The sequence below is a fragment of the Mustelus asterias genome, chromosome 19, assembly GCF_964213995.1.
Source record: "Mustelus asterias chromosome 19, sMusAst1.hap1.1, whole genome shotgun sequence".
NCBI classification, from domain to species: Eukaryota; Metazoa; Chordata; class Chondrichthyes; order Carcharhiniformes; family Triakidae; genus Mustelus; species Mustelus asterias.
Genome location: NC_135819.1, coordinates 55,169,969 through 55,197,208, shown reverse-complemented (window position 1 = coordinate 55,197,208; position 27,240 = coordinate 55,169,969). Strand labels below are relative to the sequence as shown.

Below are 27,240 nucleotides of genomic sequence, written 5' to 3'. Positions count from 1 at the left end.
CCAGCTACTCGGAATGTATGTTAATGACTTAGATGAGGGAAATAACTAATATTTCCAAATTGGCAGATGACACAAAGCTGAGTGGGAGGGCGAGCTGTGAGGAGGATGCAGACAGTGTGATTTGGACAAGTTGAGAGAGTGGACAAATCATGGCAGATACAGTATAAAGTGGATAAATGTGAGGTTATCCACGTTGGTCGCAAAAACAGGAAGGCAGATTATTATATGAATGGCTACAGGGGAATGTGTAATGAGACCTCGGTGTTCTTGTACACGTGTCGCTGAAAGCAAGCATGTAGGTGTAGCAGGCAGTAAAGAAGGAAAATGGTATGTTGGCCTTCATAGCAAAAGGATTTGAGTATAGGAGAAGGGATGTTTTGCTGCAGTTATACGGGCCTTGATGCGACCACATCTGGAATACTGTGTACAGATTTGATTTCGCTATCTGAGGTAGGATGTTCTTACTATAGAGGGAGTGCAGCAAAGGTTTACCAGACTTATTCTTGGGATGGCGGGACTGATGTATGAGCAGAGATTGAGTCAGTTAGGATTATATTCACTGGAGTTTAGAAGAATGAGGGGGGATCTCATAGAAATCTAAAAAGTTCTAATAGGACTAGACAGGATAGAAGCAGGATGGTGGGGAAGGCCAGAACAAACGATCACAGTCTGAGAATATGGGACAGACCATTTAGGACTGAGATGAGGAGAAATTCCTTCACCCAGAAAGTGGTGATCCTGTGGAATTCTCTACCACAGAAAGCAGTTGAGGCCAAAACATTGTATGCCTTCAAGAAGGAGTTAGGTATAGCTCAAGGCTAAAGGAATCAAATGATATGGGGGAAAGTGGGAATAGGTTACGGAGTTGGATGATAAGCTATCATAATAATGGCTTGAAGGGCTGAATGGCCTACTCCTGTCCTATTTTCTATGTTTCCACACAACAGGGCCATGAAATTTCTGGGCCTGAAACAAGATTAGAAATTTAAAGGATTCCACATATACAGCAGTGGATATTTGGGATAAACTACATTTAAAAAACAATACTTGCTATCCTGATTAATCAATATAAAAAGTAGCTAGAGGAACATTAATTAACAGGATCAATAGTTGTCAGGGCAAGTACAGACAAAATTAATAATACCCTACTGAACCACAAAAGTTCCAGTCATGTGGAGATCATCATATCCCTTTATGGAACACAACTGGGCAACACTGAATATCAAGACCCTGCACTGCAATTTAATTTTTTTCCTGTAAATTTGGAGTTGTTAAAATTATATATTTCTTAGAAGCTTTGCCTGTAATTGTGCAACCCCTTCAGACCATCAGGTCTGCTGGAAGGGAAGGCATATTGGGCCTAATTTTCTGGTTTCATACCAACTTTTCTTTAACTGACCAGAATAATTGAATGTGCATTTTGTTCTCTCTCTCGCTCCCCGCCAACCCCTCCTCCACCACCATCACTACCCTGACTCCCCCCACCCTTTGCACAGCAAGCCTGAGGGTCGGAATTTGCAGAATGGTATTTTGCAGGAGCATAGAATCATAGAATCCTACAGTGCAGAAAGAGGCCATTCGGCCCATCGAGTCTGCACCAATCACAATCCCACCCACACCCTATCCTACATATTTACCCACGAATCCCTCTAACCTATGCATCCCGAGACACTAAGAGGCAATTTAGAATGGCCGATCAACCTAGCCTGCATATCTTTGGACTGTGGGAGGAAACCGGAGCACCCAGAGGAAACCCACGCAAACACAGGGAGAATGTGCAAACTCCACACGGACAGTGACCCGAGCCGGGATTCGAACCCAGGTTCCTGGAGCTGTGAAGCAGTAGTGCTAACCACTGTGCTACCGTGCCGCCCGTGCAGTATGATGACTTACTGCCCAATGCCCCTATGGATTGCACTGATATTAATCTTTCTGAAGGAAAATACATCTGTATTAATACATAACTTCTTTTTCTTACCTCCAGTCTAAAGCAATTTCCAGTGCTGTTTCAGTTCTTGTCTAAGTTTCACCAGTACCTGTGCGCTTTCTTGTTGCAGAACGAAAGAACTCATTGCAGATACAGGATCACCAAGCAAAGAACTCACCAAAGTCTCCACAAGGTCAGAGGCCTGAACAAAAAAGTGTGAAAATCTATTTTTGAAACAGTCGCAATTTTGAAAAGTACATTGTTTCAGTAATTCTAAGACAAACCAGAGCAGTTCAGTCTGCTCTAGTATACATTACTTTAAAATTTCAAAATTTATCCCTTCGTTCTGCTACCCCATCTTTCTATCCTACACTTCTGAACACACATGGTGGTTTTTGATTTCATGAGCATAGTGAGCCTGTCATACCTTGCCAAAATGCACATTTGAGCTTAGTCAAAGCGAGGGCATTACTATAGAATCCACATGTACGTTTTGTAGTTTGCAGCAAAGGTCACTGCAGTGATCAGCAATAGGAATTCAGGCTACTTTTTTTCCAACTTGCAAATGTTGCGGCTAATTGTAGCATGTCAGCTATGACTCTCACCAACTTTTACAGATGCACCATTGAAAGCATTCTGTTTGTATCAGAGCTTAGTATGGCTCCCGCTCTGTCCGAGACTGCAAGAAACTACAAAAGGTCATGAACGTAGCCCAATCCATCATGCAAAACAGCCTCCCATCCATCTGTCTACACTTCCCGCTGCCTCGGCAAAGCAGTCAGCATAATTAAGTACCACACGCACCCAGGACATTCTCTCTTCCACCTTCTTCTGTCAGGAAAAAGATATAAAATTCTGAGGTCACGTACCAACCGACTCAAGAACAGCTTCTTCTCGGGCTGCCATCAGACTTTTGAATGGACCTACCTTGCATTAAGTTGATCTTTCTCTAAACCCTAGCTATGACTGTAACACTACATTCTGCACTCTCTCCTTTCCTTCTCTATGAACAGTATGCTTTGTCTGTATAGCGCGCAAGAAACAATACTTTTCACTTTATGTTAATACATGTGACAATAATAAACCAAATCAAATCATCTTTCCTTCTATCGTGGCTGACATTAGCTAACTCAGAATCAAACCATTGGACTTTCTTGGAATCAAATTACGCACCTGATCTACAGAGTGGTTCAGAATATAGATTGTGCTGTGTGTCTTTAACATTAACTTACACAATGATGCACATCAGTAACACGTTTTGCAATCTTCCTTTCACAAAAACCAAATAATAATGTACAAGATCAGAAGTACAGTATAAACATAAACAGGATCAACAATTACATACTGACCCTAATCTGCAAGAGTTAAACATGTATGCTAAAACTCTCAAAACAAAAATATAACCTGGAGTCTAAACAGCCAATTAATTTCCCCATACCTGGCTTATCACAAGGATCCGGCCCTCAGCTAACACTTGGAGCAAATGTGTCAGGTGAGCTAGTGTAACTTCTTGAATTCTGATGTTAGGTCCCACTGCCAAAATCACCAGTTCAGGCTTAAATCCATATGCCAAAGGTAGAATAATCTCAAAGAACAAAGAAAGAAGATCCCCATCCCATTCATTATCCTGTGGAAAAAAAAAGAAAAAAAGTGCTCAAATTTGAAGATGCAGTTCTCTGTCCCACAGTTAAGGCTGAAAGCTTCCTCTCTCTGGGAGCTGTTGCACATTTGCATCGGAGAGGAGAAAGCATCATATGCAACTGGTCTCTGGTGCCTTCTCCCTTACTGGCAGCAGTCAGACTTCATTTAATTTTCCTAGCTTGTAGGGCCTCCCTGTCTCACAAGTGTAGAGAGTCAAGCATCTACATCCATGGACGATACAACTTATATAAATGTTGGAAACTGTCTTCTAAAATGCAACCACAGGCCTTTGTTGGATGGCAAAGTACAGATCAAGGGAAGATTGGGCTGATTCTGGGCCGATTAAATGAAAGATTCCTGGTGCTCTTTCTGCAGTGGATAAATTAACAATTAATTTCTTAAACTCGCACAATAGTACCAAAAAAAAATTATGTATTTCACATGACATGTCAAGGACCGTAAAAATATTTGCTGATGACAGCAAAAACTGAAATGGTGAAGTAGTACAATATCACTAAGTTTTCACTTTGGACAACTTGGATTTTAAGGAAGATAAAGTAAGTTTATTCATTGTTTGTTTTTCACAACTGCAATGCATTATTCCAAAAGTCTGATTGATAAAGGGCAATTTAGTAAAAGCACAGTTTTCAATACAGTAATAAAATGTTATTTTTTCATGAAGTTAGACTGTCTGCCCATTAGGGCTTTCATTCCTTGGATAATCTGAAGATTTCTCTGTTTAGCAGTCATGCATATGTGATTGAATGAAAATTGATTGACTGTAACAATCAAGCAACCTACCTGCCAAGTTTCATCACTGGAAAAATAATAGTATAGGAATCGCTAGTTATGAGATTTCTTTGGGTTCTGAGTGTAGCAAACAAATAACTAAGTTTAAGTATATTTATTTGTGTCACAAGTAGGCTTACACTGCAATGAAGTTACTCTGAAAATCCCCTAGCTGCCACACTTGGGCGCCTGTTCGGGTACACTGAGGGAGAATTTAGCATGGCCAATGCATCTAACCAGCACATCTTTGGACCGTGGGAGGAAACCGGAGCACCCGGAAGAATTCCATGCAGACACGGGGACAATGTTCAGACTCTGCAAAGACCAGTGACCCACTGGAATCGAACCCGGGTCCCTGGCGCTGTGAGGTAGCAGTGCTAACCACTGTGCCACCTTGCTGCACTCCACCAAATGTTACTGAAACTGCTTCAATTATCTTGCACAAGACATGATCATTTAGGAGGTATCTGAGCACACAAAGGAAACAATAGGCAGGATTTTACGACCTCGCTCGAGCGAAACCGGAAAATCCCACCCGAGGACAACTGACATTTCCATTGTCCGCCCCTCACCTGTTCTGATTCCGTGGCGGGTAAGGTGGTAGAATTCCGGCGAATGTTCCAGTTCTGACTTGCTTGGTAACAGATAAAATAACAGGATATAATTTCTTGTTTCCTCTGTACAGTTTTGATCTAATCTGTCATCACCTTCCTAGTTTTCTTCCCTCTGAAGTGACTCCCATTTCCAGTTCTCTGTAGATATATGAGAACATTGTACCGCTGTATCTCTGCTGATTGTAGGATTCTAGTCCGCTCAATTATTGCCAAGATTATAGCTTTAATTGATTCATTGTCTCAACAAATGTCTAGTTCGGGACTTGAAACTTACAAGGTCTTCTGAGGATATTCATATCTTGCCAAGGAAACAAATCTAGATTTGCTTCCATTTTCCTGGATGTTTCTCAGGAGGAAGCCTACAAATCTCCAAGAAATGATCTCCCAGTGAGATCCTGGAGATGTTAGGCTTCAATGTAGGTTGCACATACTACTATGGGTTGGGTGGCGCGAGCACAAATACTTCTGTGCAAGAACCATGTAGTCTTCCTCATGTCAACGTATTATTCTTAAATTCGCGAACAGTAATCTGATTAGGGTAAATGATTTTTCCAAATGCATTCGGCAATTCTAAACTATCCAGTAGTTAGTGAAGTATAAAACATATTTTTCAAATACAAGTTGGTGTACATATCCCAGATAAGTTATTTTTAATAGCCATTTTCTACACACACCTCTTTCCAGCAAATTGGAATGTAGTACTTGCTTTGTTTCTTCTCATCTTGCTTCCCATTCATCTGTACCACGAGGATTTTTCTGAAAAAATACATTTCAAAAGATGTTGAAATATTGCACTTTTTGAATATGCAATAACTGACTTATTATAACTAGCTGAAGTCTGCCAGGTCGGATTTTTATTTTTACGACTTTTCAATTCACAAGATTCATCATCTATCATTTTTAGGAGACTGGGCCTGGATCTGTAATATCTCAGTCAGGTGTGCAGACATGCCAATTTCCAAGCTAACCTCACGGAAGCCACATGCATTCCCAAGTCTCCCCTTGATCTTTCTATGCGACACTTTTTCCTTTCTTGGGAATTTGGAACAAAATTTTTAAATGCGTCCTCTTGGATCATTGTTGAGAATAAAGACTGCCCATTATTAAAATACTAATTTACACAAAGAACATGTGAGATGTGTTTAAGACACAATTGGCCTTCACAGATAAGAGAAAAATAAGCCACAATTCTTGATCCTGATTGTTACACAGTGCCTCCTGCTTGAAAGTGCCTGTCTGTTGATTTCAGGCTTTAGCTTGTTCCATGTCTTCTACAATCAAATAGCCTGTCGCAACTGAAGCTCAGACATTGCAACTGGTAATTAGACTGAGCTACCAGAGGGCTTCAGCAAAGAGGATATTTTGGAAATAAACAGTAAAAAAACTGCAATGAAAGAATGATTATTCAGCTAAATGAATGTCACCTAGTGGTGCTCTTTTCAAAAATCAGATCACTTCCCCTTTACCTCTCTGCTCAAGGCAAGGATGTCTTGATGGGAAATGCTTCCATTGATCAGAACTGGCCTTCTTTCAGTCCTCTCCTTCTGCCCATAATTCATATAAATCAACAGGCTCTTTGATCATGACATCATTACAGCCAATCCCGTCTTTATTTGATGGCACTTCTATCCTGTGAACCTGCCTAGAATCACAGAATCCCTCCAGTGCAGAAAGAGGCCATTCGGGCCATCAGGTCAGCACCGGCTCTCTGAAACAGCATCTTACCCAAGACCCCTCTCTGCCCTATCCCTGTAACCCTTTGCATTGTAGGTTAGGTGAATCCACCTAACCTACACATCTTTGGACTGTGTGTGGAAACCGGAGGACCCGTAGGAGACCCACGCAGACTTAGGGAGAATGTGCAAACTCCACACAGACAGCCACCCAATGTTGGAATCAAAGCTGGGTCCCTGGCACCGAGCTGCAGCAATGCTAATTCTGTGACACCGTGCTGTCCCTTGTCAGCATAAACAGAATTCATCCATTTTCTCCTCTCCAACCTTGCACTAAAAGCTAATTCCAATACTGTTACTGTGATGCTGCTACCATTATCACCTTGATCGAGAACAGCCAATTCAACTACTGTGGATGAAACCTTCCTATCTGTATAGCTTTGCTATTCAAGGGAGGAGCTCTAATAGGCTTTTGGAAATATTTCCAAGTCCCAAAGGAAGATACATTTATTCTCAGACTGAGAATAAATTCTTAAACTAAATGAAAGTTTTAAAATAGTAATATTTTATATAGGGTAATGAAACTTACTCATCCTCTTTAACATCAGCTGAAATATCATCTTCCCCAAGGAGCAGAAGTAAAACTCTTAAAGGAAAAATCAAATGTAAATTCACAGCATTAGTAGATAAGGCATTTTCAATGTTCTAACAGTAAAGTAGACAGTATAAGTAATGTTATGATTACAGCGAACAAGCCAGATCACATTTTGAATAGGTTATTCACTTTTGTCACGATTAGACAACAATGATACATAGTTATTTGAAGGGGTATACGAAGAGCAAGAAGTCTGTGCTCAAAGATAAATGGGATAAGTTAAAAAGAAAAGATCAGAAAATCTATTAGGGCATTAAATGAAGGTTTACCATCTATTTAGTCAAGTTTAACAGAAAGACCATAAGACATGCATAGAAATTAAATGGAGGACAACCTCTTTATTCAAAGAGTGAGAGATTATATCTCAATCATCTTACCCGGAAGAATTTTCAAAAAAACATTGGGAGTATTCTAAATACAATTACATGCCATAATGGGGAGCTTTTGATCTAAAGAGATGGGATTTCCCAGTGTTACCTTTCTCATGTTTCCTTTCATTCTGAGCTCCAGTCAAAAAATCCGGGATTAGCAGAAAACTAACTCTGGTCCATGCAGAAACTTATAATCTCCTTTACCAATACCTGTGACTTTGCAATGAACCAGGTTCGATCTGTAGGACAAGTTCATTTAGCATATCTCAGCAGGGGTGGTAATACAGGGTTAGGGTTAGTACAGAGAACTGCAGTTAGCACATGGCACTACGTTAGGCAGGGGAGAATGACCATGGTAGTGCTCCCGATTGCTATTAAAAATTCCCTGTTGGAAGCACCTGTCTGAATGCCACAAAATATATATTAAAAAGGATAGATATATTAGGCTCGGCATGCAAACATTTACCACCTGGGTGAGATGCTAGAGACTAAGTGATACCTTGGAAATGTATACATTCATGAGAGCAAGCACCAAGAGATGAAAATTGACAATAAGAAAAAAAAAATCAGTTTAATATTTATGTACCTGCTTGCTCCAACTGTTGTACCGTAACGTGCTGCAAAGGCACCAGATGACAATGTAGACGATACCACAATACCATTTCTAACCTATGTAATAGAAAACAAAGGTTATTAAATCATTCTAATAATTGCCACACTTTTGCAGTTAGCTGTTCACTGGAACGTGCTTCGACAAAGGAAGTGATACTTAAACTATTACAGATCATCTAAATGGTGCCTTTAATATAGTGAAATATCATCAGCCAAAGTTTGGTACCGAGCCCCATATGGAAATATATTAGGGGAGGTACCAAATGTGTGGTCAAAATTTTTTCTTTTTCCCCCAAGTTTATTTATTAGTGTCACAAGTAGGCTTACATTAACACTGCAATGAAGTTACTGTGAAAATCCCCTAGTCGCCACATTCAAGCATCTGTTCGGGTCCACGAAGAGAGAATTTGACATGGCCAATGCACCTAACCAACATGTCTTTCAGAGATACCTTTAAGGAGCATCTTAAAGGAGGAGTGAGAAGTAGAGAGCTGGAGAGGATTAAGGAGAGAATTCCAGAGCATAGGGCCTAAACTGCTAAAAGATGATGGGATGCACAAAAGGCCAGAGGTCTGAGGGTTCCAGGGCCAGTCACAATTCCATAGTCAGAGGTGAGGCCATGGTGGGATTGGAGTACAAGGATGAGAATTTTAAACATGTTAGATATTACAATCATTAAACTAAAATCAATCAAAAAAATATGTCATAGCCCATTAAAAATGTTAGGTAATGTTATTTATAACCATATCATTAGCTTGAAAATCAAAGATGTCAACTGGTGTTGATACAAAAGTGCTTTCATTTAGGGGGTAATTTCTGAAGTTCAGTGGCCAAAATGATGTGGCTTCATAATTCATAAGCCACAAGTATATTTATGGCTAGCATCACGATGAGGATATTCAGAATTGACACTATAATGTGTCTAATAGAACACTACATTGTTTTCTAATTTGGTTTCAGAAAATATGAGAGTACCAAGCGCCAAGAAAAGATATGGAAAATTGAGGGGAAGAGGAACTGTTGTCTACCTTGGAGAAATGACAATGCGGTACTAGCTAAAAGTTATCCCTCCCACAGGTGCATGATGATTAACTGTCAAGGTACTTCAGACTAAATCGTATCTCATTCTTCACCTGAAATTGTACAGTTAAAATCAGCTACCCCTATCTCATGCAAGTGTCCAGCTCAGTACTGATCTATAAAATCAATCCATTCGCCTCGGCCGAACCAAGTGGCTTCAAAATGCCATTACCATTAAGAAAAGATATGGGGCAGAATCTTAACAAAAAATGGCAAAGTGTCAGGTTCTGACTGAAAACTGGTGTGTTTCGCTCCAGAGAAACAGGCAGGTTTTCTCCCCAGATCTTATGACACTTTGTCAAAAAGTCAGGGGGCATGTTTCACATCGTCATTTTGAGGGCGACCTCAAGCCACCACCCCTCTACCCCCACATCAACATTAATCACCAGCAAATTCTCCCCCCCATCCAACAGTTGTCGCCAGCATCTCCTCCCCCTGTTGTTGAACACACTCCCCCTCCCTGCTACACATACATGCCACCCCCCCCCCCCCCCCCCCCCCCCATGAAGTACTCACTAAAGTGTACCCATGCCAACTTGGCAGTGCAAACCTGTGCTTTGGGGGGTGGGGAGGGGGGGGGGGGGGTGGAGAGAGAGAGAGAGAGAGAGAGAGTGCCTGGGCAGGTTCCCTCTCTCTTGGGGGCTATACTCACCTTTGCGCTCCTGGAAGGATCCCGACAACAGGTTTACATCTGGGTGAACCTTTTGTAGGCCTTGGCAACTTGACATCATGTCGGCCAGGTTTGAGAACACCTTTTCTCCCTGACATTATGGAAGTGCTGTTAACATTTGGTCTTGAGGGATTTAGAACCTGAGAGACTTGGATTGGTAATATAGTGATTTGAATAATTACGATGGGATGTATTACTGATAAGAAAACGTAACTGACCTACATCTGCAAGGATGTGTCATTTGCTCACAGTGGAATGTACCTCCCAGGTGCGAGACAATAGGACATTTGTCTTCAATCAACATGACTCCAGTTACGGAATAGGGTGACATCAGGTGACCCTCACCCTTAGCCAATGAGAGAGGGTATTTGGACTATTTCCAACTAGGAGATGTGGAACAGTTAAAAGTGGGAATAAAAATTATAAAATCAAATTTCTTGGTGGTTTTAACATTATTTCTTTGGTATGAATCTTGTGAGAGACAATTCAAAGTAATGTTAATTTAGAGATAGATGTTGAAAAGCATCCATCACCACTGTAAATTAAGAATTTGGTACTTAGAAATTTTAATTAAAAGGGTTCTGTCCTTTGAAACTCATGAAATTTGCATGACAGTCCATTTCTCTGTTAGAATGGCACCTGGAAGTGAGATAGGAAGATTGTGGATTATGAAACTGATTATTGGGAGACAGTCACTGATGACAGTGACCTCCAGAGGCTATCTGTTTGAAAAGGCATTGGAAGGAGCAACCAGAAATGAAAAGCTATCTGATCAAGATGAAGATCCAGAGAAAACAGAGGCCAGCAACCAAAAGAGAAAACGCTGGAAAATCTCAGCAGATTTGGCAGCATGCACTGATGTTTCGAGTCCAGATGATCCTTTGTCAAAACAGAGGCCAGCAAATTTGTCTACCTTCTCAGCCCACAGTTGTCCTCTGCAGCAAATGTGGCAGAGACTGACAGGCCAGATCCTTGAGCCACACCCAGTAATTCTTAACACAGGATTGACCATCACAGTGCAAACCAGCATCTAACAAGGACGTAATGGAAGGGCGTAACATTCCACAATATGACATTGACACCTTGTTTTTTTGTAGCAATTGCTGCACAATGCAAATTTTTTTTTAAAAGCATACATTGCATGCTAGAATGCTTCATTTCATAGTGAAGCTTAATATTTAAATACAAGCTTAATTAAATATTATGAACACACAATATAGGTTAATGTCAAATCTTGGAGAAAGCCAGATAGTCCAAAACAATCTTTGCTGATTCTGTACAGTCCCCTGTTGGCACAAAATTAAGTTCAGATTTGCTCTTTCACTAAAGGGTGCAGAAAATAAGCAGCTCCCCTTTCCAACAGTTAGGCCTCAAGGACTGCAGAAACCTTTCGGGAAATCTGTGTTCCATCTCCCAATTTTCCCCCCATGATATCAATCCTGGCTAAGGCTCCACACACCTTCACTGCTCTCTTTAATCCATCCAAGCATGCAAACAGTTAAAACAAAATTACATTCCCTAATTTGGAATTGGTGGTGTTAAACTCACCAATATTCAAAACATAAAACATAGAATGAGAAATGATGATTTGTTCTCTCAAGATCATTTGCAATTGTTTATCTTGCCACAGTATGACTGTACAGCCAGAAACATAGCTTCACAATAAAGCACAAATTTCACCTACCTCCCTTTTCATGATTTTATCAATCAGTGGAAATATTTTTCCCAGGGACAGAAGATATTCATCCTTCAAATATGCACAGTCACCGCCACTGTGGAAAAATTCAGTAAATAATTTCAAGATGTCATTCAAGGTCAAACTCATGCTGATACAATGAAAGAAGTTTAAAGTAGCATCATCCCGTATATCATTGAGTGAGTTTTTTCCACCTAGGATGCACTTTTCAGACTTATTACTCCACCAAGTTAGAATTTCTCTGCACAGGTAGCAATGTTTTAGATGTATTTGAAGTTAGTAACATGTTACTCCCCCTAGTTTAAACATTCTCACATCATTTCCTTTACATAATTATCCGTTGTCAACTAAAGATGCCAAGCTAAAGGTGTGCAATTCCTAGATTATACGATTGAGTTTCTGAAATGTTGTGGTTATCAGATAATGTTCAAACTTCTCAGCCAACTCTGTTTAAATTGTTTTTGGATGTATTCCATCAACTTATGTTCATCCCAACTCCAATCAGCAGAAACAGTAATAACAAATTTCTGTTTCATTGAGTTTTTAAAAAATTTCCACTTCTAAATTACACTATCTCGGCTGCTTTATTTTGCCTCTACTGAAATTCTTACCGGAACACCTTTCCAGTATCTGGCTCAAGTAGTCATTCTTAACTTGTGAATCAAAACAATGAGGACTCCATTCTGTTTCCAGCAGGGATCAGTGCCAATCCTGGTTAAGTTTTTAAGTCCTTAACCCAGGAGTGCAGAAAGTCAAGTGAAGCCCTTAACCTTCACACTAATGTCAGCAAACTTAGTACAAACCAGGCACTGAACCAAAGTGCCTTCCTTGTCTGTATGGCTCAGCTATGGATTGTCTTCATTAGAAATCCCCTGGAACAAAATCCATAGGGAAAACCATTACACCATACTCTCCCAGAAGATTACCTCCATTTCCAGTTCTTATTCATGACACGGTGGCACAGTGGTTAGAACTGCTGCCTCACAGCGCTAGGGACCCTGTTTCGATTCCCGGCTTGGGTCAGTCTGTGTGGAGTTTGCACGTTCTCCCTGTGTCTGCGTGGGTTTCCTCCGGGTACTCCAGTTTCCTCCCACACTCCAAAGATGTGCGGGCTAGGTGGATTGGCCATGCTAAATTGCCTCTTAGTGTCAAGGGAGCTAGCTAGGGTAAATGCATGGGTTTATGGGGATAGGGCCTGGGTGGGATTGTGGTCGGTGCAGACTCGATGGGTCGAATGGCCTTCTTCTGCACTGTAGGATTCTATGATCTTCTATGATCATTTCTGTTTTCCCAGTTTCTCTAGGTTACCCATGAACTGTAATTCTACAAATGCAATTTTATACAAATCACCCAAACCTGATGAGAATGCCAACATCTTCCATGGTGATTTTCTTCTCTTCTACTTGGAGGCATTGATCCAACTTTAATAGCTTTTCTCCACATCCACCCAATGCAGTTCTTACACGGGGAGCTAACACGAGAACCTTCTTCATGTGGGAATTCATAAACTCATCAAAATCTTCGTTCACGTTAGATACCGTTGTCACTTCCTTCTCTTTTGCAGTTGTAGCTGTGCTCAATTGAGAATCACCTTCTCCAATACCAGGATTCAGTTTCTTGGCACTTGGGTCTTTAATAAACACATTGTCTGAAGAGGTTGTGGAAAGTGAAACATTGGTTAATAGTACACATCTTGAAGTACCTTTTCTTGAACAAAAAAGTGTCACATTTGCCACTTTCTAATAGCAATGAGGTAAATCAGTAAATTATTAGCTGATGCCAAGCCTGATTTTAAAAAGCCTGGAGATCGTAGATGAATAGTAGAAGGAACAAAAAACAGAACTCATGTGGAAGACTGGTGAATTTTAATATTGATAGTGAGAGCGCTTAAAGGGTGAATATGTAGGCTGGCATATTTTCAGCTCAGGATGACCGAGAGAGGAACATGGCAAGGAGTGGTAGCACATTAGTATCATTAATAATACAGACATAGGAAATATTGAAGAAAGATCATTTCAAAATTAAATTCACAAAGTTTCATTGTCTTACAGAATCTCAGATTTATTACAGCACAGGAGGCTGCCCTTTGATTCATCAGTCATTGTGTCTGTGCAGGCTCTCCAAATGAGCAATTCATCTAGTGCCATACCCCTGCAACCCTGCGCAGTCTCCCATTTCAGTTAACAGTCTAATTTCCTTTTGAATACTTCGAATGAACCTGCCTGCACCATACTCTCAGGCAGTCCATTCCAAACTCTAACCATTCGTGCGAAAAAAAAAATGTTCTTGTATCCTTTTGCTTCTTTTGCCATTAATTTAACTGTGTCCTGTCATTCTCAATCCTTCCATGAGTGGGAATAGTTTCTCCATATCCACTTTAGCCAAGATCCCACATGGTTTTAAAGACCTCTGTCAAATCTCCTCCCAGCCTTCTCTTCTCCAAGGAAACCAGTCCCAACTTCTCCAATCTATCTTCATAACTGAAGTGCCTGATCCCTGGAACCATTCTTGTGAATATTTTCTGAACTCTTAACTCCTTCACATCTTTCCTAAAGCATGATACCCACAGCTGGAAGCAATACTCCAGCTGAGGCTGAACTAGTGTCTGATACATGGCTTCCTTGTTCTCTGATGAGAGAAGTCATTAAGACCACACATTTAATTATTTGAATACATCAGGTACAGACAATGTAATTACTTTAACGAAGCACATAAGGCTGGTCGCTTGGAGTATGAACTCCCTGATTGAGGTCATAATTGCCTGCCTAATCAGGGAGTCTCATGTGTATATAAAACAGAGTGTCAGGTCTTCCGGCGCTCCAGATTCTGACTGTGTACCAGAAGCACTCTGAGTGGAATAAAGTTTGTAAAAAAAGGGAATCTGGTGAAGGGATACCGGCCTCTGAGGAGTTATTTCAGACAGCTTTAGGCAACTAACATGATATAGAACTGCAAACTGGATAATTCTAGTGCCTTTTCGAGTCAATGTGCCTTTATTCAATTAAACATTACAATTATAGTTACAATGCAAATATGTATACAGATCATTTTGCATGCCTAATCAAATTTTTCCAAAGTTTTACTTTCTCATAGTTCTTTTCTTTCGTTGGCAAGTTCCACTTATAATAAAATCATGAAGATTTGAGTCCAATGCAAATTGAGGGAGGAAATCATCTTCTCTCAGTATAATACATAGCCTCAACTTCAAAGAAACCCGGAGTCAACCCCGTTCCCAAAAACTGTGGGTCATGGCATGAAAGTACCAATAACATAGAAGACAATGTATTCTCACTCAGAGGGCGGATTTTATAACTATTTCTTTCCCAAACAGGCAGGAAATTTAGCCTTCAGATTTTAAAGATTTCTAGAACCGGAAAAATTAAATACAGTAATGGGTGCGACCCTTCAGTTGCAATTACTGCATATTTACTGAAGCACAGTAAGGACAGTTTTATTTCTGCATCTGTGATTCTGCTTGCCAGGAGAGTGACCAACAGTCATTGCATATTCGATTCAATACATCCCTAAATAAATCTACTTTTAAATCAAGAATTTTATACAAGATTATGAAAAATGTTACCTTGATTCTTTAAAAAATTCCAGTATGGCTGATGCACAGCTCTCACGTTCTGAATAGATTCCATGGCACTGTTGGGACAAAACAATTTTAGTGCACAATTCAATATTTAATGTACAAAGTATAAAGGCTCTGGTGACTACAATTCACTTGTCACCTCAGCATGGAACACGAGTCTCTTAGACCTGAAGTTAATGGTCAGTATTCTCTGACCTTGCCTGCAGGTGAGATTCTCCAGCAGTGCATTGAGATTTGGCTGAATGCCAAATTCACCGTTCTCGCTGACTGTGGTAGCAGGACGTCAGAGGCCAGAGAATTCCGGCCAATGTAAATATAGTTAGATTTGCAACCACTTTTCAGACATTATTAAACCTCATAGGGACACCCAGTCTCTTGAGCCGGTTGTCTACCTCATTTTTCAAAACTCTCTCAAGTCATTCCTCATTTACTCCTCAACTTTGAACCATATACGATAATTTCATCTTGTGACATTAGTTCCATCAGAATCACATATGCAGAAATAAAAATGCTCAATTTCATTAATACTAAATTATTAATGTACTTTGTGCATATTCCTCACAAAATTATTCAGAAACTGGAAGAAAACCCTTAGGACAAAGACTAAAGCCTATTTGAATGAGGTGTGGGGTTTTCCCCATCAGCAATTTGGTTCCTTGTATTAAAATATTTTGTTGTATTTACAAGTCATAGTAGCCAAGGGCCAGATAGAATTAAGCATACAAAAAAACAGTTGTTCATGTAAAATGATCACCTAAAATCTAAAATGAAAAGTTTACAATAATTCAATTAGCTTTTGATCATTTATCATCCTTTGCTGTCTGCACAGCGTGTGTTAAAATTGAACACAAATAGAAACAAAATAATATGACTGACTAAATACCTTATGCATGGCACCATTTCACCAACCAATGGAGGGACAGGGTCTCCTAGCAATACCCGAGCAGTCATGCAGACAGATTCTGAGAGGGAACGTAAATTGTATCCTCCCTAAAAATAAATTCTTCAAAGTTATAAGGACTTGCGGAGAATGGATATGGACTTGACAGGCTACGTACGTAAAATAAATTCTCTCAAAAGATCACTAACCGCTGCCTCAAGCCATTCAATATTATCCAAGTAAACGCTATTGAATTTTCATCAATAGAAAAAAATATAGAAATTACTTTGAAAGTCAAATCACATGTGTTTTATTTCCCTGTAGTCCTTCCCTATAGTTTAAAAAAACCTCTGATATAAATTAAGGTCCTGTATTTAAATGGTTATTTGATATCCAGAACTTGAGTATTGCTGAAAAAGACATTTAGTCAAAGCTTTTTGTCTTGCATCACCAGGACAATCACAAGAATACTAATGTCAGGGGGAACAACAACTTTATACCGAGTATGAGTGCTGATTGGTTGGCAAGTGGATTTTGATTATTAGAGATGGTTGTCATGGAGAATGCATCAGTTGATGGTGGCTGACAGTCAACTGCCAAGCACTATTTGAATTTTAAACCAGCAGCTTAACCAGAATCCACTTGCCAATCAATCAACTCTATCTTCCCACACAATATAAAGCTGTTGTTCCCCATGACATTGGTATTTTTGCAATTGTCCTGATGAGTGCAAGACAAAAAGCTTTGACAAAATGACTTTTTTCAGCAATACTCACCTACTGTGTTTAGTTTAATTTATTATGGATAAAGCCTTCATAGAATAAACAAAGAAAGTTCATAAAGGGTCATCAGATAGAGAGATTTCATAATGTAATGTGTGCAGACAATACAGTAAAATATAGATTTTAATAGAACAGCAAATTTTGTAACATCACGTCCTTTTTATTCCCCAATTTAGAAGATATAAAAATATGCAGTAAAATGTGACTCAAATGCGAGACAAAAACATGGAACAGGATTCTACAGCCTTGCACACCCTAAGACCGGAAATTCCCGCCCGAGCGTAACGGACCTTTGAATGGTCTGTCGAATTTTCTGTCTCGCCCACTACAATTCCCGCAGCGGGCAAGACTGGCGAATTTCAGCCATGGGAGTTGATGTCCAAAGAATTTCTGCATCAAAGTTTGTTCCATTGGTTCCTTGCAAGCAGAGTTCTTACTCTCTGTATTTTACACACACATGATGGAAAAAAAAGAAAACACAATGCAACTTCCCGCTGCTGATTATATAGAGCGGCATTGTTGAACAGCAAAAGGAGCTATTATATTTGTTGTGGGAGCTTTACAGCTATTTAACTATAGGGTACCTCACTCCTTGTAACTGACCAGACAAAAATCATCAAGATATTTATTTAGCTATAGTAAGGAAGTTTGCCAGCCAATGAGGCTCATAGACTCCCCAAACAAATAAATACAATGGCAATTATACCCTGTGGCTCAACTACAAGTAATTAACATCTACCAATCAAATGTGTCACAGAAGTTATCCATATCCATTCACAGCTAACAATTGGGATTACATAATCTATAACATAAAGGTATAGTTGTCCAATTACAACTTGTGCACGTCTACCTAATTATATCACCAAGCATATATTTCTTTTGATTTATCAATTATCTTCCAGGCACAATTATGATAACTATATTTCTAACCAATGGTATATCAACCCTTCATGTCCTCCCATGTTAATTGTCCCTTGTTAGAACAGATATTAACAAGCTGCAGCTGTGCATAATTCAGTGGTGGCCTTGTGTGTATGCTGTGTGACTGAGGCCTTCCTTGTAACTAGGAGTTTTACGGCCCTTGACTCTTAGCAGGGTCTGCTTCAATCAAGACTTGTGGTTTTCTCGTAGTTTTCCCTGTGTGACTGAGTTTAGCAGCTTGCAGTTAATGTGATTTTTAAACTTGTGTGATTATTAACCCTTTCAATATATTATCCTAAACGAGTAATATTCCACAACACAGGAAACTGCAGGAAAATGGGAATGAAGATGGGAACCCCATATATTTTAAATGAATAGCAGCTTATTGCATTTAATAAAATGTTTTTAATCCAATCAAAATTTAAAATGAGTTGTGTTCTGTAATAACAAAACTGATATTTCCTTGTATAGAAAGTGTTAACAACATAAAAAACACATGATCTGTTGAACAGTAGATACCCAGCAATGCGGTTGATTCTGAAAAGGCCCAGCAAACCACTCACTTCAAGGGCAGTTAGGGATGGGCAATACATTTGTGATAACTGAACTGTAATTTCACAGAATTGAGAAAGAAACTAAAAAAGTGGTATAAAAATTAATACACGTTTGTGCTTTTCTGAAATCTATTTGTAATGTCGGAAGGAAACCACATACTTTGAGCAGTTTAATACTAGTCATAAAAAGTCAGTCTCATCCATCACCAAGACAAAAAAATCCCTCCATCGTGTTCCAAACAACTGTGAAATGTAATGAATAAATTGCACCTTTGCAATGTTTTTATCTCATCTCGAAAAAGAGTAACAAACACTTGATTTTAACGTATGCCAAACAATGGATGAAAATTATAAACAAATACCAGTCAATTTTCACACAAAATGCTCCATTATATGCCATTTGATGATATCTGCGATAATAGTGTGCATAACTTGAGAGAAAGTTTAGTTACATACATACCTCCAAAACAACACAGAGCTTCCCATTAGCTAATGGCATCAGTAATTGAGTCAAATGAGCAAAACACTCAGGTGTAGCACACATTTCACCCTAGAGGATGAGAGAGTAATCATTAAATCATGCCAAAAATACTCCTATGGCCAGAGCACTTGGACATTTTTAAAGAAACCATCTAAATACATTTCTAGTTTTACTGTGGAGAAGTTATCTTTGAATTCTAATTCACCTATCATAAGTTGTTCACATATAGTTCTGCAGTAATCTTAAACAAAAACTCCTATTGAATTGCATCCGACTTGAATAGTTATAAATTTGTTGCATTGGGACTTTGGTAACAAAAGAAAAGTTGACTTCAATCAGGCTGACTGTTTTTTTCACATAGGTAGTGCCGAGTGCGAATAAGGAAGAACACCAGCAATGGTTTGTTAATTAGATTTATATACGAGTAACCAGTAATGCAAAAAAGGAGATCAAAATTGATCACTCTGGCCACATGTATAAAGCTTCATCGTGATAAAACTGCCTATTCACGATGGGAAATATAGAGTCTCAATTAAAAATAACTTACCTCAGGATCTCCAATTGCAGCATCAAATCCAGCAGAAACCAGAATCAATTCAGGATTAAACTGTAATAACAATGGGTAAAGTAATTTATTAACAGTATATGAAAACAAATAGATCTATAAGTATTAACACTGTCAAGTGTAAAACAAATTACCTCATAAGCCATAGGAAGCAAAATGTAGAAGAAGGCTGCTAAATAGTCAGCATTTTCCATTCCAATCTGTCAGAAACAAAGAAAAAAATATATTTTTAATTAAATTGAGAAATGCATGTAAAGATCCAAAGTCCTTGGAGCAGGACACCAACACAGCTGGAAAAAGGAAATCAAGAGTAACTAGATGAAATGAGGTTTTTAAAAAAAAAATTTGAAGAGAATTAAATTACAAAATGATCAGACATTAATATCTGAAAGACAACTTTTTTTTACAAAGATAAAGACCAGAGGAGAGGAATTTCTCATAATGAGATAGACTTACATTGAAGAACCAGCACCTGATGATATTACCTGCTCCAAGCTTTGCGGGTATAGGCACCATCTTCGTTATACTGTCAAGGGCATTAGGTCAAACTGTCCGGATGGTAAGAAAAGTATAAGGAAGAATACAGAGATAGAGAGAGATCACAAGGTAAGTTAAAGGAATGGGCAGGTAACAGTTCAATGCAGAGAAATGTGAACTAGTATGTTTTTGGAAGAGAATTATGAAAAGTATATACTTAATGGCAAGATTCTGAATAAAGTAGAGGAAACAGATACAGCCAGGGGTGCACATACATTACTTTGCTCTTGCAATGTGGATGATATGGGTAAGGAATTTACTGTCTACCCCTAAACTGTTTTGAGAGGACTGAACAACAGCTATGTAATACTTGAGTCACATGTTAGCTGAACCGGGCAGATACCTTTCCGTGAAAGATATTTCACCAGTTGTGTTTTTATAACAATCTTTTTTGTTAACAGCCTACAAATTGCCACACTCTGGTGGGATCAAGCTTATGACCATGCTTTCCTTATCCAGCATCTTAACCATTAGATCAAGGGAATGATATTGAATCTGTAATAGGTATTGGCTGGCCGCGGTAGCAACGTTGCATAAAATTGTGTGCACCTCATTATAGGTAAGAACATCTAATATAGATCCACAACCAGTGGAAACATGGGAACACAGAATCAGATTATTACCTGAAGAGTGAAAGGGGAGAGCTATTCGTACATGGAAAGTTTGAAGGTAAGTAGCGACAGAATCAGAGATAACAATTTAAAAAGGAATATATTAACAACTTTAATTGATATGGCACCCTTAACATAGAAGGAAAAAACTCCAGGAAACTGCACAGAAGTGCAACCAGACATAAAGTGACACCATCCAAATGATGATCAAGGTGAATGACTATTAGAGGAGGAGAGGTTCGGAGAGCGATTCCAGATCTGAGGGTCAAGAGATCTCGATGTGGTTGTCAATGGTGGGTTGAAGGGAGTGGTGGGAGAGGGGTTGCAGAAAAGACCATAGTTTTTGCAACGCAGAGTTTTCAAAATGTGGTGGAGCTGGCAAATATTACAGGTAGAGAGGAGATAGGCCATGGGACGATTTGAACTGCAGGCATTTGGGGATTGTGCTCAGTGTAGGTCAGAGAGCACCAAGGTGGTGGGTAATCAAGCTTTGAGGGTCAGAATATGGGTTGCAAATTTTTAGATGAGATGGATTTCTGGAAACAAGTGGAGGATGGGAGAACACCCAGATGCACACTCGAATAGTCAAGTGTCAAGGTCACAGCTTTGGGTAAAATAGGATGCCAAAGTTGAGAACAGTCAGCTTCAACCCAAGACAGTGGTCAGACAGGTTATAAATATCAATGGTAGAGTTTCTATTAGAGATAGTATACAATAGTATTGGTCTTCCATTATATAAGTAGAAGTTAGGATTTGGATGTCAAAGAAGCAAGCTGACAATAGAGACAGGACAGGGGTGGTGGGGAGGTAAAGCTGAGTATTGTCAGTATACGTGTGGAACCAAATGGTTGGCCTTCAGATGGTATCTATGAGGGACAGCACATAGAGGAGAAATACCAGTGTTCCAAATTCAGGTCCTTGAGCAATCCCTATGGTAACAGTGCAGTGGGAAATGAAGCCATTGTTTAAGGTGCTCTGACTACGATTATGTAGGCAAGACTGGAATTAATTTGAAACAATACAGAAAGAGAGGATAAGGAAGAAAACTTCAGTTACACCAGTGGAAACATGACAAGCAGAATGACCCCTTTCTGCACTGCTATTTGAATGAAATATCAAGCTGCAGGATGGTTATTTAAGATCAAAAATTAAACTTTTATTTTTAAAAACACCTTGTTCCATGGAATATTTACGTTGAATCCCATCCCTTTGCCTTTTCCAACAGCATTGTAGTCAGAGTCCTTCAAATTTGGCCAAAACTGCTGGTATTCATAACGATGCCATGAGAAGTATAGAACACTAAAAGAAACCAAAGGCATTAAAATACAAAACCTCTTGTATGTTTTTTTAAAAAAGCATTAACAATTTCCATTCTCCTGGGACACCTAGATAAATGCCACATGTCTACTGCATTCCAAGGTGAAGTCAACTAACTCACAGACCAGTGACTGAGTCAGTTTAACACTTCTTGCCAACACAGCTATCGAGAATGCGAAGTTGGTGTGAAAATATAGATAACTTCTCCATGATAGGAATCCATTGTATTTTTGTAAAACCACAAGTGTAAGGTACCAACCTGGGATCCTCCTCAAATATGTATTGAATTCCTTGGCCATGATGCACATCCCAATCAACTATCAGGATCCTAGAAGAAAATAGCAATATAAACAACAATCGGCATTACAAAACAAACCTAGTTTTCTAATTTTAAAAAAAGTCACCTCTTTGTTCCATATGCTTTTTTTGCATACTGCGCTGCTACAGCTACGTTATTGAAGATGCAAAATCCACAGGCTTCACTCTTCTGGCTGTGGTGACCTGGTGGTCTGAGAAAATGGGCAAAAATAAATAAACTGAATGTGTAAAAAGGTACACTGCACGGAATCAATGAACTGTACAGTATAAAATTATCCTGTACCTGACCAATGCCATCCCATTTTTTACTTTACCCAACATCACTGCATCAACAAGTTGTAGTGTCGCTCCCAGGGCCACTTTGGCAGTGTGATAGGAATTCTAAAACAAAAATTAGACTTTGATCAAATGAGCAATAAAGTCAACGCAGTACAGAACCAAATAATGAAAAACTCTGCTACCAATTAATGCACAAAGAACCTTACAATCAATTCAATGTTCTCTTGAACAGTTTATCGAGTTGATACATTTTCTAACAATCAAAAAATCCTCCATTTTCTTGTCTATATTTATTTTCATGTACTGGGTTTTTAGACACATTTTATATACTGGCTAATTCGGTTAGTGAAATTAGTTTTGAATTGCTCTAGTAAAGAACTAGTCATAACGGATTGATTGGAAGCCTGCAGAACAGCAAGAAGCCAAGACTCGTTCTATAGTTCACATAAAATTCTTCTTTTCTATTTTTAATGCAGTGATTCATGCAATGGCACAAAGTCAACCACCCCTATACTGCCTCATACAAGTAGTTGTTCTTTTTGCATGGACTAAATGACCATCAACAAGTTACTTGACTGCATTGGGAGTAAAGGACATTGTTGGCATTCATTAACACTCTCTGAGAAGAGGGTCACAAGAAGACAGTCACAACAGGGATGTTAGATGACCAATATTTTCCTTAATCCAAGGATGTCCCTTAGACCAGAAATGCCAACCCAACAATGGCACTTCTGGTCTGAATAAGGTTAGCTCGGAACATGCAGACCAGAGATCAACCTTCCTGTTGTGTTTCTTTTATATTATTGCTAATACAAACTTTTTGCATTGATAATTCACTGCCTACTTGAAACTTTGCAACATACTGATACAAGAATGATGTTGTATATGTTATCCTGAACTGAATATTCCTATTTTCAAGATTGCTCACTGAACTTAGAGCGAGGGTATGGAGTAAAAAGTAATTTCTACTTTCATGGCCTCTTTTCATGTCCACAGAATATCCCAAGCACTTCACATCCAAGAAATTACTTATGATTCACTGTAATAAGGGGTAAGCAATACAGTCAATCTGCTACATTAAGATTCCACAAGAAACAGATGAGATGAGGATTTAATTTACTTTTCATAGTGTGTTGAGTTTAGAGCAGAAAATCTTCCTATTCTGAACAAGCAGGTTGGGTTTAACACAAATTAAAAGCAGGAGTAGGTCATTTATCCTCTCAAACCTACTCAATCATTCAATAAGATTATCGCTGATCTGATTGCGGCCTCAACTCCACATCCCCAGTCACCTTCAACTCCCTTATTAGTCAAGAATTTATCTACCTCTGCCTTAAAAATATTCAATGACCCGGCCCACAGTGCCTGGGGAAGAGTTGGGAAGCTCGAACAGTTAAACTCTTTGGACTCCCTAATGACTCCTAATATTAGATTTCAGAAAATGTGTGCCACTGAAATGTATACACCAACATCATGCTGGGCAGATCATATAAAAACTGCATTCATCATGGACCCAAATGTATGGATTTCATTTTTGATGAGACTTTGTAGAAATGGAATTGTTCCAAAGACTCACGACTCAGAGAAAAACTGTCCTCATCGCCATCTTAAAAGGAGACCCCTAATTTTTAAACTGTGTCTCCCAATTCTAGTCTCTCCTACAAGTGGAAGCATACTTGTCAAGTTCTCTCACAATCTTGCATGGTTCAATAAAATCACCTCTGATTCATCTGAACCACAGTGGATAAAGGCCCAGCCTGTCGAACCTTTCCTCATAAGATAACCACACCCTGACCCCGTCCATAACGCAGGTACCTCTTTTACCCCAAGTGTTCTGCAATCTCTTCCCATTCAAATAATATGCTGCCTTTCTATTGTTCCTGCTGAAGTAGACAAGTTTGCCTTTTCCCCACATAATTCTCCATCAGCCAATTTTTTGCTCATCCATTTAACCCATCTTTATCCCTTTTTAGGATTCTTATGTTGTCTTCACAACTTGCATTTCCACCTATCTTTGTGTCATCAGCAAATTTAACAACTGTACATTTGGTCTCTTCTCAAGTCATGAATATAGATTGTAAATAATTGAGACTCCAGCACTGATCCTTGTGGCATTCCACTCAATACATCCTGTTAATCCAAAAATGACCATCTATGCCTACTCTGTTTCCTGCTAGCAAACCAAATTCTTTATCCAAGCTAAATGTGTTACCCCCCATATCATTAGCTCGTACTTTGGTGTGGCACCTTGTCAAATGACTTCTAAAAATCAAAGTACAACACTTCCACAGGTTCCCCTTTGTGCACATTGCTTATTACTTCCTCAACTCCAATAAATTAGTCAAACATGATTTTACCTTTCACAAAACCATGGTGATTCTGTTTGATTTCACTGAGATTTTCCAAGTGTGCCGCTATAACTTCGTGATAATAGATTCCAGCATTTTCCCTATGACAGAAGTTAAGCTAACTGGCCTGTAGTTTCTTGTTTTCCATCTCTTTCCTTTCTGGAACAGAGGAGTCACATTTGCAACTTTCCAACCTGATGGGACCTCTCCAGAATCTAGGAAATTTTGGAAGATTAGAATCAATTTCAGCAGCCACTTCTTTGAAGACCCAATGACGAAGTAAATCAGGATCCAAGGACTCATCAGCTTTTTAGTTCCAACGATTTTCTCAGTATCCTTTCTCTGGTGCTTTTAATTCATACTTATTTCTGGGATGCTATTTGTATCCTCCACAATTTTTTTACGTTTATTTATTAGTGTTACAAGTAGGCTTACATAAACACTGCAATGAAGTTACTGCGAAAATCCCCTGTGAACATAGATGCAAAATATCTGTTTACCTTATCTGCCATTGCCTTACTTTCCATTATTAATTCCCCAGACACTGTCTAGAGGACCAATGCTCACTGTATTTACACTTTTCCTTTTAAATAACTGTAGAAATTTTACACTGAGATAAAAGCAAAATATTGCGGATGCTGGAATCTGAAACAAAAACGCGAAAATGCTGGACAACCTCAGCAGGTCTGGCAGCATCTGTGGAGAGAGAATAGAGCCAATGATTCAAGTCTGGATGACCTTGGCTCATCCTAACTCTGTTTTTGTTGTAGAAATGTTACTGCGTTTTTATATTACTAGCTAGTGTTCTCTCCTATTCTCCCACCTTACTAATTTTTAAGTCATGCTTTGCTGTTCTTTATATTGTGCAATCTGCTGACCTGCCAATCAACTTTGCAGAATTATACACTTTTTCCCCTAACTCTAACTTTGTTGCTTAGCCATGGATGGTGCGTCATTGCCTTCAGAATCTTTCTCGCTAACCTGAATGTATCCTTTGAATATTATGAAATATCTTCTTAAATGTGCCACTGTATCGCTATTCCTCAAGCTTTATCATCTTGTAGGCAAGTCTCCATAACAGCTATCACATATTTATTTCTATTTGCGCTGTCAATTCATTTGTTTTGTTATGAATGCTATGCACATTACCTTTAGTTCTATCATTTTACTATTTTTTGTAACCTCTGGCCTTATCTGCTAGTTCATTCTTCGGTTTTGTATACTCTGTCCCTTCCTGCTGTGCTCTGTCCTCATCTCCCTCATTGTCACCCTTCCTCTCTTGCCTTCTCTTCTCAATTGATCACATCTTTATGAACTTGATATTTTACCCCCCACTATTTAGTTTAAAGCTATCTCTACTGCACTAGTTGTATGACTCGCCAGAACACTAGTCTCAACATGGTTCAGGTGAACAGTACACCTCCAACTTTCCCCAGTATTCTAAGAATCGAAAGCCATTTCTCCCACAACAATTGTTGAGTCACCTCTCTAACTTTATTTACTTTACGCCATATTGCTCATGGTTTAGGTAATAATCTGTTTTTTAATTTAGCTCTTAAGACATATAGCATTTCATTTGCATAACGGCATCCTTGATAAAGCAGAACTTCTAATTAAATTCCTGATCTAAGTTAACACATATGAACTTTTTATCTTTATAGCCTTTAAGATTTCTACCATTGAGAATACGGTGTGCTTTAATCAATCCGTTTCGCATCCATCAGAAAGCAATTGCCTTCAATCATTAAAAATCTAAAACTACGGCAACCAAAATTGTCCAGAGGAACAGAAGCTCTGGGTTGATCACCAAAGTTTGTGGCTCAGATCTAAACTGCAGGCAATAAGTTGGAACACTTGGCTTAAATTATGTGACCAGCCCTAAAATGGAGTCTTGTACACACCAAGTCCAATGTAAATGAAAGTGCTGCCAATGCAATAAAGCTGACACAATGAAAGAAATAGAAACATGATTTTTACTGGATACTAAATAAGAAAAATATTTTTTGTTGCAAGTGGAATTTTACTTACAGGGTGAAAATAGACAGCATTATACATGTATGAAAAAGTCTTCAGCTCTTCAACATTCATAGAAGCAGTAGATTTCACAGCTTCTATATAATCCAAACTAAAGAAAGAAAATACTTTAATTGATCGCGCTCAAACATTATGTTGACGAACTAAAAATTGATATACAGCAGTAAGTACAGTATATAGGTGCAGAATAGCTTAATTCGAATGGGAAGTTTTCAAATGCATCAAGACCCTGATAATATTCAGGCACAAGCTGACAAGGGACAAGTAATATTTGCACCATACAATTACCA

General features: G+C 38.9%; 1 protein-coding gene across 3 annotated transcripts in view; it reads right to left on the bottom strand.

Annotated features, from left to right (window-relative positions):
• hdac10 (histone deacetylase 10) overlaps positions 1–27,240 on the bottom strand; it is a 50,847-nt gene that overhangs the window by 5,388 nt on the left and 18,219 nt on the right. For all 3 annotated transcript variants that reach the window (XM_078235567.1, XM_078235565.1, XM_078235566.1), the window contains 17 exons: positions 26,945–27,041; positions 22,573–22,670; positions 22,376–22,480; positions 22,231–22,299; positions 21,827–21,953; positions 19,641–19,706; positions 19,489–19,548; positions 18,921–19,010; positions 16,207–16,313; positions 15,309–15,376; positions 13,085–13,376; positions 11,717–11,804; positions 8,257–8,339; positions 7,234–7,290; positions 5,646–5,727; positions 3,366–3,554; positions 1,979–2,129 (listed from right to left, as the gene is read on the bottom strand). In XM_078235567.1, the coding sequence (XP_078091693.1) occupies positions 1,986–2,129; positions 3,366–3,554; positions 5,646–5,727; positions 7,234–7,290; positions 8,257–8,339; positions 11,717–11,804; positions 13,085–13,376; positions 15,309–15,376; positions 16,207–16,313; positions 18,921–19,010; positions 19,489–19,548; positions 19,641–19,706; positions 21,827–21,953; positions 22,231–22,299; positions 22,376–22,480; positions 22,573–22,670; positions 26,945–27,041 (1,822 nt within the window). In that variant the 3' untranslated portion in view covers positions 1,979–1,985. The remainder of the gene's footprint in view (positions 1–1,978; positions 2,130–3,365; positions 3,555–5,645; positions 5,728–7,233; positions 7,291–8,256; positions 8,340–11,716; positions 11,805–13,084; positions 13,377–15,308; positions 15,377–16,206; positions 16,314–18,920; positions 19,011–19,488; positions 19,549–19,640; positions 19,707–21,826; positions 21,954–22,230; positions 22,300–22,375; positions 22,481–22,572; positions 22,671–26,944; positions 27,042–27,240) is intronic.